At 34.3% G+C, this 11,381-nt stretch overlaps 2 protein-coding genes across 3 annotated transcripts; one reads left to right on the forward strand and one right to left on the reverse strand.

The window, feature by feature from the left end:
• Nucleotides 1-1,631: 1,631 nt before the first annotated feature.
• Nucleotides 1,632-6,992, forward strand: LOC141693771 (homeobox-leucine zipper protein GLABRA 2-like). Of its 2 annotated transcripts, none has more exons than XM_074498934.1 (11): nucleotides 1,632-2,079; nucleotides 2,272-2,522; nucleotides 2,729-2,853; nucleotides 4,267-4,461; nucleotides 4,536-4,925; nucleotides 5,015-5,116; nucleotides 5,197-5,397; nucleotides 5,477-5,651; nucleotides 5,746-6,017; nucleotides 6,129-6,215; nucleotides 6,304-6,992. In XM_074498934.1, the coding sequence occupies exons 2-11, from the start codon at nucleotides 2,288-2,290 to the stop codon at nucleotides 6,682-6,684; spliced, it is 2,163 nt and encodes a 720-aa protein (XP_074355035.1). In that variant the 5' UTR covers nucleotides 1,632-2,079; nucleotides 2,272-2,287; the 3' UTR covers nucleotides 6,685-6,992. The 2 variants fall into 2 exon arrangements, with proteins under 2 accessions (XP_074355035.1, XP_074355034.1); XM_074498933.1 differs by having other exon boundaries at nucleotides 1,633-2,079; nucleotides 2,736-2,853.
• Nucleotides 6,993-7,794: 802 nt separating this feature from the next.
• Nucleotides 7,795-10,781, reverse strand: LOC141692649 (rop guanine nucleotide exchange factor 12-like). The gene is made up of 7 exons (XM_074497555.1): nucleotides 10,280-10,781; nucleotides 9,890-10,006; nucleotides 9,556-9,707; nucleotides 9,401-9,475; nucleotides 9,039-9,311; nucleotides 8,644-8,964; nucleotides 7,795-8,423 (listed from the first exon to the last, which is right to left on the reverse strand). The coding sequence occupies exons 1-7, from the start codon at nucleotides 10,560-10,562 to the stop codon at nucleotides 8,040-8,042; spliced, it is 1,605 nt and encodes a 534-aa protein (XP_074353656.1). The 5' UTR covers nucleotides 10,563-10,781; the 3' UTR covers nucleotides 7,795-8,039.
• Between the last annotated feature and the right edge of the window lie 600 nt (nucleotides 10,782-11,381).

The raw sequence follows: 11,381 nt of genomic DNA on the forward strand, positions 1-11,381 counted from the left end.
TAACTAAAACGGGACATAGGGAATATATAATGAGTATATTAGAATAAAGTACTGGATGTGAATGATTGCACTTGATTTGTATGATATAAAACTTTACTATATTTGGAACGTAGAGAATTGAGAGAAATGTCAAAAATAAAAGTTGAGGGAAGTCAAATCTTACAACAAAACATAGGCCTTGTTTAGTTTAATGTGACCCAACTACGTAATTTAAAATTTATCGTAACCAAAAAAAGTTACGGTGTTTAGTTTGTTAATAGTTTGTTGAATTTCATATTAGGTAATAGAACTCCAAATTCCAAGGTTCTTGTAGTAACCACAAAATATTGGAATATAATTATCACGGTCCACGTGATCACCATAAGTTACATAACTATCAAATATAAAAATATTAATTACTTACCAAATTTAGCGACGCAACTTATAGTTGCATACTAATAAACCAAACACGGATTTTTTAATTACTTAGAAATTTGTAAGTATAACTTAATTACGAGGAAGTTAAAATTTCTATATAACCATATAATTAACGAAACAAACGAGGCCATAAAAAAATAGTACCAGTTTGCTGATTGCGGTGGTGTGGGTTGTGCAACTTTTTTATAATCACAAATTATCCCGTATATGTGGTTTGATAAAATTTTTATATCGCATAATATAAAAATTATATAAACCATATCACAAAAATGTGACGCGATGCAATTTGAATATAAAAAAGTATAAGTAATTTAATAAATAGTTAATTTCACTTTACATTCTTTTGATTTCAGCATAATGCAGATTAGATCAAGAACTTTAATTATATGTAATATGCATTCCTTAGGTTTTCATACCCTTACAATGCTCACCTTTCGACTGATTTTCATTAATTTTGATCGTTAAATAACAGTTGACTAGGGGTAAAATGGAGATATTAAGTATAAAATATTTAAAAAATATATTAAAAATTTGAAAAACTACAAAATAAATTGTAAAAAATATAGTTATTTTTTTATAGTGCGAGTATGTATATAATTTTTTTTTATAATGTGCCTAATAATTATAAATATATCAAAAAAATATTATTTAACTTAAATATTTTAAAGATTAAATAATTAAATAAATAAACTAAGAAAAATTATTATTATTTTTTAAAAAAAGGCCTATATCGATTTAACACTTGATTCAATTTTTTTAAAAAAAATCATTATTTTTTTGCTATTTCTTCCAATATTTTAAATTTATTAATGTTTTATTCAAATATTTTGCATGTGTTATTTGTATTTTACCCCTACTCAATCAAATTTAACTGTCAAAATTAACAGAAAAGTTGCTAAGGGATGATTATTTTAAGAGTATAGAAATCTAAGAGATGCATATTGAATATAATTAAAGTTGTTAACCCAATTTGTATTAAGTTGAAACGGAAGGGATACAAATTGAAAATAACTCTTTAATAAAATAAAAAATGTGTAATGCAATACGGACGGAGTGATACATTAGATTTTTGCGTTTTGATGATATCCGTAAGAATGGGAGCGTAGTGCAAAGAGATTAGTTGGGTTATGGTGAAATTAATATAGACTTGACTTGTTTCAACACTCATCTCTCACTTGTCGTCCATAACTAGAAGCAGCACTAGTATCCAAAATTCCAAACCGTCAAAACTCACCAGCCCCCACTTTCTCTTCTTCCCCTCACCTTCAACCCCCCTGACACTCCAACAAGTATTAGTCAGTATTTAATTAATCTCCCTTCGTCTAACTTTGTTTCCATATTCTTAATTCTTATTGGGTCCCAAGTCCTATCTCCCCCCCCCCCTCCAGTAATCGAAGGTGCAACTGGTTGACACGCCTTATTAATAATCATAATTACATCACACACACACACACTAAAACCTACCACAGTCCCCAGTTCACACACACACATATAAATCAAAATACACAGAAACGTACTGTTTCTTGAATTTTCATCCATCCCGCATAACATAACAAAGTCATGGGAGTGGATATGAGGCCTGATAAACCTCCCTCACCTTCTGCTCCACCGAACCCTACTACACATAATCTCTTTCCTTCTCCGGCTCTCTCCCTTAGTCTTGTAAGCTTCTTTCTCGATCTTCACCCTTTTTACGATCGTCAGAATATATAATTGTTCTGCACTTTTTAGTACATAAAATTTTAGAACTACATATATATAATTGTTCTCATGCGAAAGGCTGTTTTAAGACTTTTTATATATATGCTAAAATTAATATGACTAATGAAAAATGATGTTATTTTTTTTATGAAGGCGGGGATATTTAGACATGGAGGTGGAACTACCACGAATTACATGGACGTGGAGGAAGGAGATGAAGCAGGCGGTGGCGGCGGAAGAGGAAGCAGCAGTAGAAGAGAGGACCCCACGGATATTAGCAGCGAGAACTCCGTGCCTGTTATTAGGTCTGATGAAGATGGTTTTGATGATTTCGATGACCACAACAACAAAAAGAGAAAGAAGTATCATCGACACACTGCTGATCAAATCCGTGAAATGGAAGCGTAAGTCGTGTATCGGTTTTTTTTTATGTGTATCTATCTAATCTAGGCAACTATCTGTGTACTGTTCACAATTAATGTGTAATCTGAATTTACTTTTTAAGGTCATGACATGTCATTATTATTTGTATACACAATAAAATGTAATGTGAATTACTCAATTACTAGTAGTACTAATTAATGTGTGAGTACATAATGGAGTTTTAAAGATGGCAGGTTATTTAAAGAATCGCCGCACCCCGATGAGAAGCAGAGACAAGAGCTGAGCAAACAATTAGGTCTTCATCCCAGACAAGTCAAGTTCTGGTTTCAAAATCGTCGTACCCAGATTAAGGTGCATGTACATTTTAATTTCTCCTCCTTTTGTTTTCATATCAAATGTGATCAATCTGTTTATATAATTTATGTTCTAATAGTTTAGAATGTCAAGATTCGTTAATGCTTATTTACATGCATTCTTCATCAGTCCATTCCCCCCTCATCAAAAGAATATACAGTACATGCTTTTGCTGTCACATTTTAGGTGTTTAAGTTTGACATTTTTCTCACCCAGCTTCAAAACACCATATTCATAGTCATAGACGTTAACTTTTCCTTTTTTAATTGAAAATAATGTGGCCTGGAAAACAGACAAAAACAAAAATTACAGTGAAGTATGCTAAAGAACACCTTATAGTAGGTAAAAATCATACACTAGAGATTGTGTTCACTTCGTGAGAAAGGAATGAAATGAAAATTTATAAACAAAATATATAGAGAAAGGAAGTATGCATGAGAGCATGGTGAATGAAAATGAAGGAGTAGAATTTTTTTATGGTGAAGAATTTATGGAAAATGATGAAGGAGGATGAAACATTTCCTCCAAAACACATGAGTTATGTTGTGTTTGGTTGGGTTGAATGAAATGGAATGGGATTTTAAGTATAAATGACTAAAATTTCCAAAAATTTATTCTTTGAACCATCACTTTCCTCACCACCTAAATTATAATTTAAAAGCCCGATTTGAGATGGAAGGCTACATTCCTAATGCATCCATTTTCTTCACAAATCTTACCATAACAATTTTGTACTATTCACCCTCATTTATTTATTCTTGTCTATTCACCCAGCCAGACACAACATGTTTAAATTGTTTGAAAGGAATGAAGGAATAAATATATAAACACTTTCCCTAATAGTCCCCATATAAAAGAGTACAAATTTCATTCCATTCTCCCATTTCCTTTGTTAATAAATTGTGACTTTAGATTCTCTTCAGGGGCATGTTCTTTTTGACAACACGCTTGTCTCTGAATTAATACTGTATATAAATAAACATTAATAGATACATTTTGTCTCTGCAGAAATATATAGATTACGGATAAAATTATTATAACCGACGACTGTGTGTACACGTTAATTGTTGTCAATTTTGTATGATTTACTAATTAGCTATACAGTTGGCTAAAATTAATTAGTTAATAGACGCACCTGCATAGCTGCATAGGTTTTTCTGAAACATACGAGCTAAGCCAGATAATTAATTCGAAGCATGACTGCCAACTTCTGTTTCTTCCATATCAACTTTATTAACCATCATGTTTGAAATGAACTTATTACGATTTGAAACAAATAATAGGCACTTTATAGGAACAACTCCAAGTATATATAAACCATTTTTTGCTGTATCTAAGTTTCTTGAATAGAGCAACAAATTCTTCAGTTAATTAAAAAAGGTGAACATTGTCTTGGTGTCGATTTTGCAGGCAATTCAAGAGCGCCATGAAAATTCCTTGTTGAAAACCGAAATGGATAGGCTTCGTGATGAAAACAAGGGTTTGAGGGAGATTATGACGAAGGGTGCCTGCCTCAGTTGCGGTGTTCCTGCTTCTGCCAAGGATGCTATTTTTTCATCCGAGCACCAACAGTTAAGGATTGAAAATGCTCATCTCAAAGCCGAGGTCAGCTAAGTACATTTGCAATTATATGTTCAACAATTGACATTTGTTTCTAATAGTAATTTTGTAACATGCAGAATGAAAAGCTTAGAGCAGCTGTCGGGAAGTATGCATCAGAATCACCACCAACTAGACCAACATGTTCACCTGGCAATGACAAAGTTGACAGTATAAGTTGCTCTTTAGATTCTTATGGCGGCATTTTTGGACTAGAAAAGTTGCAACCTATTGAGATTGCTAACAAAGCAACTGAAGAGTTGATAAAAATGGCTACAAGAGGGGAACCACTTTGGATCAGAAGCTTTGAGACTGGCCGCGAGATACTCAATTATGATGAGTACATGAAGGATTTTTCTATCCAAAACTTGATGAAAAGAAGGCCAAATGGATCAAGCGTTGAGGCTTCAAGAGACAGCGGTGTTGTGTTTATGGATCTTCCTACATTAGTTCAATGTTTCATGGACGTGGTAAGTAATTCTAACACGGTAGCTAATTGGGGAATCTTGCAGAATGGAATTTGATATGTACGTTGAATCTGTGTGTAATTTTTTTATAGAACCAATGGCAAGAGTTGTTCCCATGCATTATCTCAAAAGCAGCTACAGTTGATGTTATTAACAGTGGAGAGGGAGATAGCAAAAATGGAGCCATTCAACTGGTAATTGATTGAGTTCCACCGTCGATTTTTCACACTGACAGACACAACACTAATGATAATTATATTGTCTTAATTGGCAGATGTTTGCAGAGCTCCAGATGCTAACGCCAGTGGTGGCAACACGTGAAGTTTATTTTTTGCGACATTGCAAACAATTAACCGCTGATCAATGGGCAATTGTTGATGTCTCCATTGACAAAGATGAGAATAATATTGATGCTAGATGCAGTAGGCGTCCTTCTGGTTGCATCATTGAAGATAAGTTGAATGGCCATTGTAAGGTAACGATTATAAATTTTGCTTTGAAAATCTGATCTTCCATGAATTGTCTCCTTATATATTTATGAATTGAATTTTCAGGTGATTTGGGTAGAGCATATGGAGTGCCATAAAAGCATAATACATACATTGTATCACACAATTGTTAATACTGGTATAGCTTTTGGTGCAAGCCACTGGATGAAAACGTTGCAGCTGCAATGTGAACGCCTTGTGTTTTTTATGGCCACAAATGTTCCCACAAAAGATTCAAGTGGTAAGGCAAAAAAATATAAGATGCCCGATCTTTAAATTTTAGATCTTTCATTGTTGTGTGAATTGTGAAATGATCATATTCAGTACTTAACTAGGTATTGCCACATTGGCGGGAAGGAAAAGCATATTAAAATTGGCACAAAGAATGACAAAGAGTTTTTATCGAGCTCTTGGACCATCAAATTATCACACATGGAACAAGGTTACGAGTAAAAATGGAGAAGACATAAGGATAGCTTCTAGGAAGAATTTAAATGACCCTGGAGAACCTCTTGGAGTTGTGTTATGTGCAGTTTTATCTGTCTGGTTGCCTGTTTCTCAACAAAGCCTATTTGATTTTTTGAGAGATGAGACTCGGCGGAACGAGGTTAGCAGCTTTCAGCTTACCCATTTAGAAAAATGAATTGAATCTGCTCCCAAATTCTTCATTTAAATCACTGTATTCAACAACCTCACTTTTGCTTATGCTTAAATTCAGTGGGAAATCATGGCAACTGAAGGACCGGTCCAAAACATAGCAAGCATGGCGAAAGGCCAGGACCGTGGAAATGCAGTTACTATCCAGGTGAGTTTTTCAAGTGAAAAAATCTCTGAACCTAATTCTACTCTCACTCGTAAAATTAACTGTTATTGTATGCCTGAAACAAATTCAGGCCATGAAACAGAAAGAAAAAAGTATGTGGATACTCCAAGACAGCTGCACAAATGCGTACGAGTCAACAGTAGTTTATGCACCAGTCAACATCAGTAGCATGCAATTGGCAATGACAGGCTGTGATTCTAGCAACATTGCTATATTACCTTCCGGTTTCTCAATTCTTCCAGATGGATTTGAATCAAGGCCTTTGGTGATATCGTCTAGGCAGGAAGACAAGAGCACAGATGGGGGATCTTTGCTTACAATAGCGTTTCAAATCCTCACAAGTAACTCCCCATCAGAAAAACTCAATATGGAATCTTTTGAGTCTGTAAACACTCTAATATCTTGTACATTGCAAAATATCAAGACGGCGTTGCAGTGTGAAGGCGGGTGACTGCTCCTATACAACTTTCATGTAGAGATGCTACAGAACTAATATAGGGCTATATATAGCATTCTGGTTCTAATTTCTCATTTTGCCGCTGTGTTTGGCAACTCAATTCTAAATCTTGATTTGGAATTGAAGTCGGGCAATTATTTTTTGCTCCAAAAACAATCTACATGACTTGAATTGAGCCGTCAAACATAGCTAAGGTTGAATCGGTTAATTTTTTATCGCATTTGCAAGTATAATTGTAGTGTTACTGATTTAATCAAGGCTCTATAATGTAAAACCTTTTTTGTATGCAGGCTTTTCCTATAGTCAATTCTTAATCAAACTGTTAGAAGAGATGCAAAACATGAACACAGTTTTGGAAAAAAGACTTGAACATAATTGTGACCAGATTTTTACGACCTTGCGTGGTACAAGTATTCTAAGCTATTATTCTCAATTGGACATTGTTCGTTTTGTGCATGTATGATGTTTATGCAAATGCATTAGAGTCTCTGTTAGTATTATCTCAAAAATAACTATATAGGAAAAAGAATCTTGGGAGGCAGTGATTTGGTTAACTGAATAAGAGAATCATGAAATGCTACCTGTATCAACTTCTGCTCAAAGATTGACGTCACAGTTCGTGTTTGTGTCATAAAATCTTACTGAAGCTCGTATAGCCATCAATTCTTACCTTAGTGTCCAGGTAAAACATGAAACAAAACTAATCTCTTATACTATGTGCAAACTTTGGGAGAGATGCCAAAATCTAATTAACTTTGGCGCCTGAACTCCTCAACATCTTTATTGTGCTTGTGTGTATCCACTCTGCAGCTTGTAATATGTTGATTTCTATTGAAGACCATGCTTGTTATACTCTTGTTTGGTTGTTTAATACCGATAATTAACCTACAAGATAAATTATGCAATTAAAGTCTCTTATTTATTATCTTGAATGTTGATCCAAGTAGATGTAGTGAATTGGTAGCATACCCGACCCTCCTTAATTGTTATTAGTAAAGTCCACTTCACCCAAAGAAAGCCTCAGTTACTAGATGAAAGTTCACATCTCTAGGATTTATAAATAGAAAATTCATGCATTCGGCAAGGAGATTTTGCAAGAGTGGAGAAGAAGAAAACTTCTATACTTCTTAACATTCTGTATAGAGGAAAATACAAATATAGTTCAGACAGTGTAAGATTCTATTATCAATTATTGAAGAAAAATATCTTATAATTCTATAAGAATGTCTACTTCTTCAGTTTTGAGGTGTTTCTTTAGAGTCAGTCTCTTCTCAAGTTCCAGTTATTTGCTTCTGAGGTAATACTGGTCAGCAGCGTAACGTCTGACTTCTTGAATCGCATTTTAAAGTTTATCTATCCATATAGGCAAACTTCTTTTGAGGCATAATGCTGGGGATTTTTCTCTTTTCGTTGGAAGTATTATCTTGAGCTTCTTTCTTATTATGCTCAGCTTCTTCTTGATCCATTTGCCAACCCATGAAATCCAGCAATGTCATTGAGGTGGGTACCTCCTCTGAATTGATCTTCTCTACCTCTTCTTTTGCATTTGGAAATCTCTCTATTACAATTGACGGGGATTCTCTAAAAGAGTATCCCTTTCTCTCCACAGACCTAACTGATGGATTTAGTGAAGTTTCATCTGCATGTTGAACATCTTCTATTCTTGACATGACTGTAAATGCCAGGCTTTCTAATATTCTTGAATAGCTCTCAAGAACAGCATGTCCCACATCCTACAAAACCATGTAGAATTCAGGTACTATGTTTACTATACAACAAGACGTGTTAGCAAATCAGTACAAGTAAAACAGAGGTCAGAATATGTCACAGAGAGATTTGGAGAACTTGTAGCAAAGAAAAAACACTTGTCAAAGTTTAAACTGTATAATTCTCTAGAAAAGACAGTAGCCATCTTATGTCTGGAATATAAACCTCCAATGAAGCTATTCTTACTCTGTTGTATTCGATTTTGCTGATGTCTAGTGATGATTGTGAGATTCCTGGGAATTTATGCTTCAGAATGAGTAGGATGGTCTCCAATCTTTCTTCAAATAGTTCTCTCTTCTCCAAGCTCACACCTGATCCCCAACTAGACTTTCCATCTTTAGCAGTCATCTTCCTCCTCCAGATCACTATAGACGCCTCGATCCTATTCTTGAGGTCCAATATCTTATGCTCTGATGACAAGTCTATAGATGAAAGGAAATAATCCGGGTCAAAGTATTCTACTGTTATATTCTTATAGATCACATCCCCAAGGCTGGCCTTCCCATTCTACAAACAGAAAGAAAAAAGTATTAGAATTCCTAAACCCAAATGTAATCAAGATTTAAAGTTCTCCTCAGCACCTTAGGGAGAGATTCAATGTAGCTTTCAGGGATCTCCATTTCCGAAAGAATTAGAGCATTTATAGCCATTGCTGCTTTATGTACTTGGTTTACAGAGTCCTTTTGAAATTGCAGCCATTGTCTTGTAACATCCGATAGACCATTTGGCGGAACTTTTGGAGTAGGCACCCACCATTTATCCTCGTTCCTTTTGTTTTTCGATTTTTGTGCATCAGTAGAATTTTTGGACATGTAAGAGAACTCGTTTTGATCTTTAAAATTTTCTAGGACCTCCTGTTTGATCAAAATTGAGAGGATTAAATGAAAAACTTAGTCAATACAAATTAGTAAGTAGTATGCAGCTTAGAATTTGGTTTTCTTACAATAAGCATCCCATCAAGCTTGCGTAGGGCAGGGATGTTCATGTGAAGATCAGTTCTTTGCCTAGTTGTCATTATCTGTTTAAATGATGAGGAATTTTAACTTCTGCAGCAACTACATAACAAGGTGAAAGGAAGGAGAAAAGAGAGAGTCCTACTTCGAAAGTAATCCCATTCTTGCTTTGTTTGGAAGGTGCAAATTCCACAATCTGATCGGTGACAGCTAGAAGCCAGTCAATTTCTTTTCGCCACCTTGATTTCATCTCTGGTGGCATGGGCTCTAATTTCTTATGTTCGCTAAAAACAGAAGCTGATATTGTTGGATAAGAGTTAGAAAAAGTTAGTTAAGCACTCTGGATTCAAAGTCACTACTGATCTCAGATATGTTTAACTGTGTATTACAGCTTAGAGTAAATACTTTTGCTGTAATAACAGGAAAGTAAAGAAAATAGATATGAACCAACATAAGATTATTACATGAGTCTAGCATACCTGCTAGGTTTGTGATGGCATTTGACAATGCTAAAGCAGATGGTACGCCCTTTCCTCCACCAGACATATCCTCACCTAGAAGCAACTTTGAGAACCTTTCTTTCATAGCCTCCATGTCTGAGATCATATTCACCAGTCACAAATTGGCTACATACTAAGATAAACACCATGTTGCAATGTCTTGAAGGTTTAATATAGCTTTTTTTTATAAATGTGGAATATTCATATATTCTAGACAATGCTAGACAAAGAAGCTGGCATACATTGACAAGAAACAGATGGACCAAAAAATAAGGGAACATTTTGGAAGAAAATTTACAAAAAAACACAAATGAAACATGTAGCTGCAGCATATTAAGAAAATGCTCAAGTGCTTGAAACCTGACTTGCCTTTGGCATTGGACGAAGACGGAGCATCATCATCAGGTGACACGGGCAATAAGATATCCTGATTAGAGTCGAGTGCAGATTGAACTTCATCTTCTAAAGGTGCAGATGCATGACTTCTGGTAAGTTTATTGGGGGGACCAGGCGAGATTGATCCGTTATCATCAATGTCAATATCTGCCATGCTCTGAGTTTGTCTACCTCCGCGTATACCTTGAAATTGGAATATCCTAGACCTTACAGAAGCCTCCCTATCATCGATATCTGTTGCCCGAACCATTTTCATTCGATCTGTTGGCAATTCAAGATTAAAATGTCGCTTATATGTTTTTTCAAAGAAGATGATGAATGAATGATGTTGCCAAAGCAATAGAAGATCGAGGGGATTATTTTGTTGTGATAAATTAATGGTCCTGTATCATCACTTTTCGTTATTGTTGGAGGAACGTGGGGTGCATGTTTGTGGAAGGATCAGTATTTTTATCACACACACATTACAGAGGCTATTAACAAAATAGTTTGCTTAATAATTTGTACAATAAATTACGAGCTTATCAATTTTGTGATTCAATTGTAATCGTAAGCCGTGAGATATCATCACTCATCTCATGTAAAGTATCGTATTGGATTTCATACTATTTTACCTCCATTTGTTTCCAACTTTTTAAACGTTAAGCTAAGTATAATTATTTTTATTTCTATATTTAATATTTAACTAAATATATATTATTTCAATGAACTAAGATTACATACCTTTAACATTCATTAAACTCACCAAAATACCACATCCTTCAATTTTTCATGATCATATATATTATATTCCAAAAATTTAGATTAAAATATCTAAATTATCAGCAACTGATACGTGTATTTGCATGTTATCAATACGTATATGAAATTTGTGTATTAACATTTAATACTATATACCCATGACGAACATGCACATTACCTACTTAAAAAAATAGATTGATACGTCATTCAATATATTACATTGGTAGCTGTAGCCAAACAGTTTGAAAATGTGATATTTGAATGATTAACTCTATTTATTTATTCATTTCAATTAAGATTTTAATAAATTTCTTTTGTGAATTCCTGAAATTTA

The sequence above is a fragment of the Apium graveolens genome, chromosome 10 (genome assembly GCF_009905375.1).
Source record: "Apium graveolens cultivar Ventura chromosome 10, ASM990537v1, whole genome shotgun sequence".
Taxonomy (NCBI): Eukaryota; Viridiplantae; Streptophyta; class Magnoliopsida; order Apiales; family Apiaceae; genus Apium; species Apium graveolens.

Bases quoted from the DNA above. Each gene is read 5' to 3' on its own strand.
- LOC141693771 (XM_074498933.1), top strand. From the start codon at position 1,978: ATGGGAGTGGATATGAGGCCTGATAAACCTCCCTCACCTTCTGCTCCA. The intron at 2,523-2,735 runs GTAAGTCGTGTA...TAAAGATGGCAG, and splicing joins CAAATCCGTGAAATGGAAGC to GTTATTTAAAGAATCGCCGC. The intron at 4,926-5,014 runs GTAAGTAATTCT...ATTTTTTTATAG, and splicing joins TTCAATGTTTCATGGACGTG to AACCAATGGCAAGAGTTGTT.
- LOC141692649 (XM_074497555.1), bottom strand. From the start codon at position 10,562: ATGAAAATGGTTCGGGCAACAGATATCGATGATAGGGAGGCTTCTGTA. The intron at 10,007-10,279 runs GCAAGTCAGGTT...ATATGATCTCAG, and splicing joins GTCTTCGTCCAATGCCAAAG to ACATGGAGGCTATGAAAGAA. The intron at 8,965-9,038 runs GTGCTGAGGAGA...TTCTGTTTGTAG, and splicing joins ACATTGAATCTCTCCCTAAG to AATGGGAAGGCCAGCCTTGG.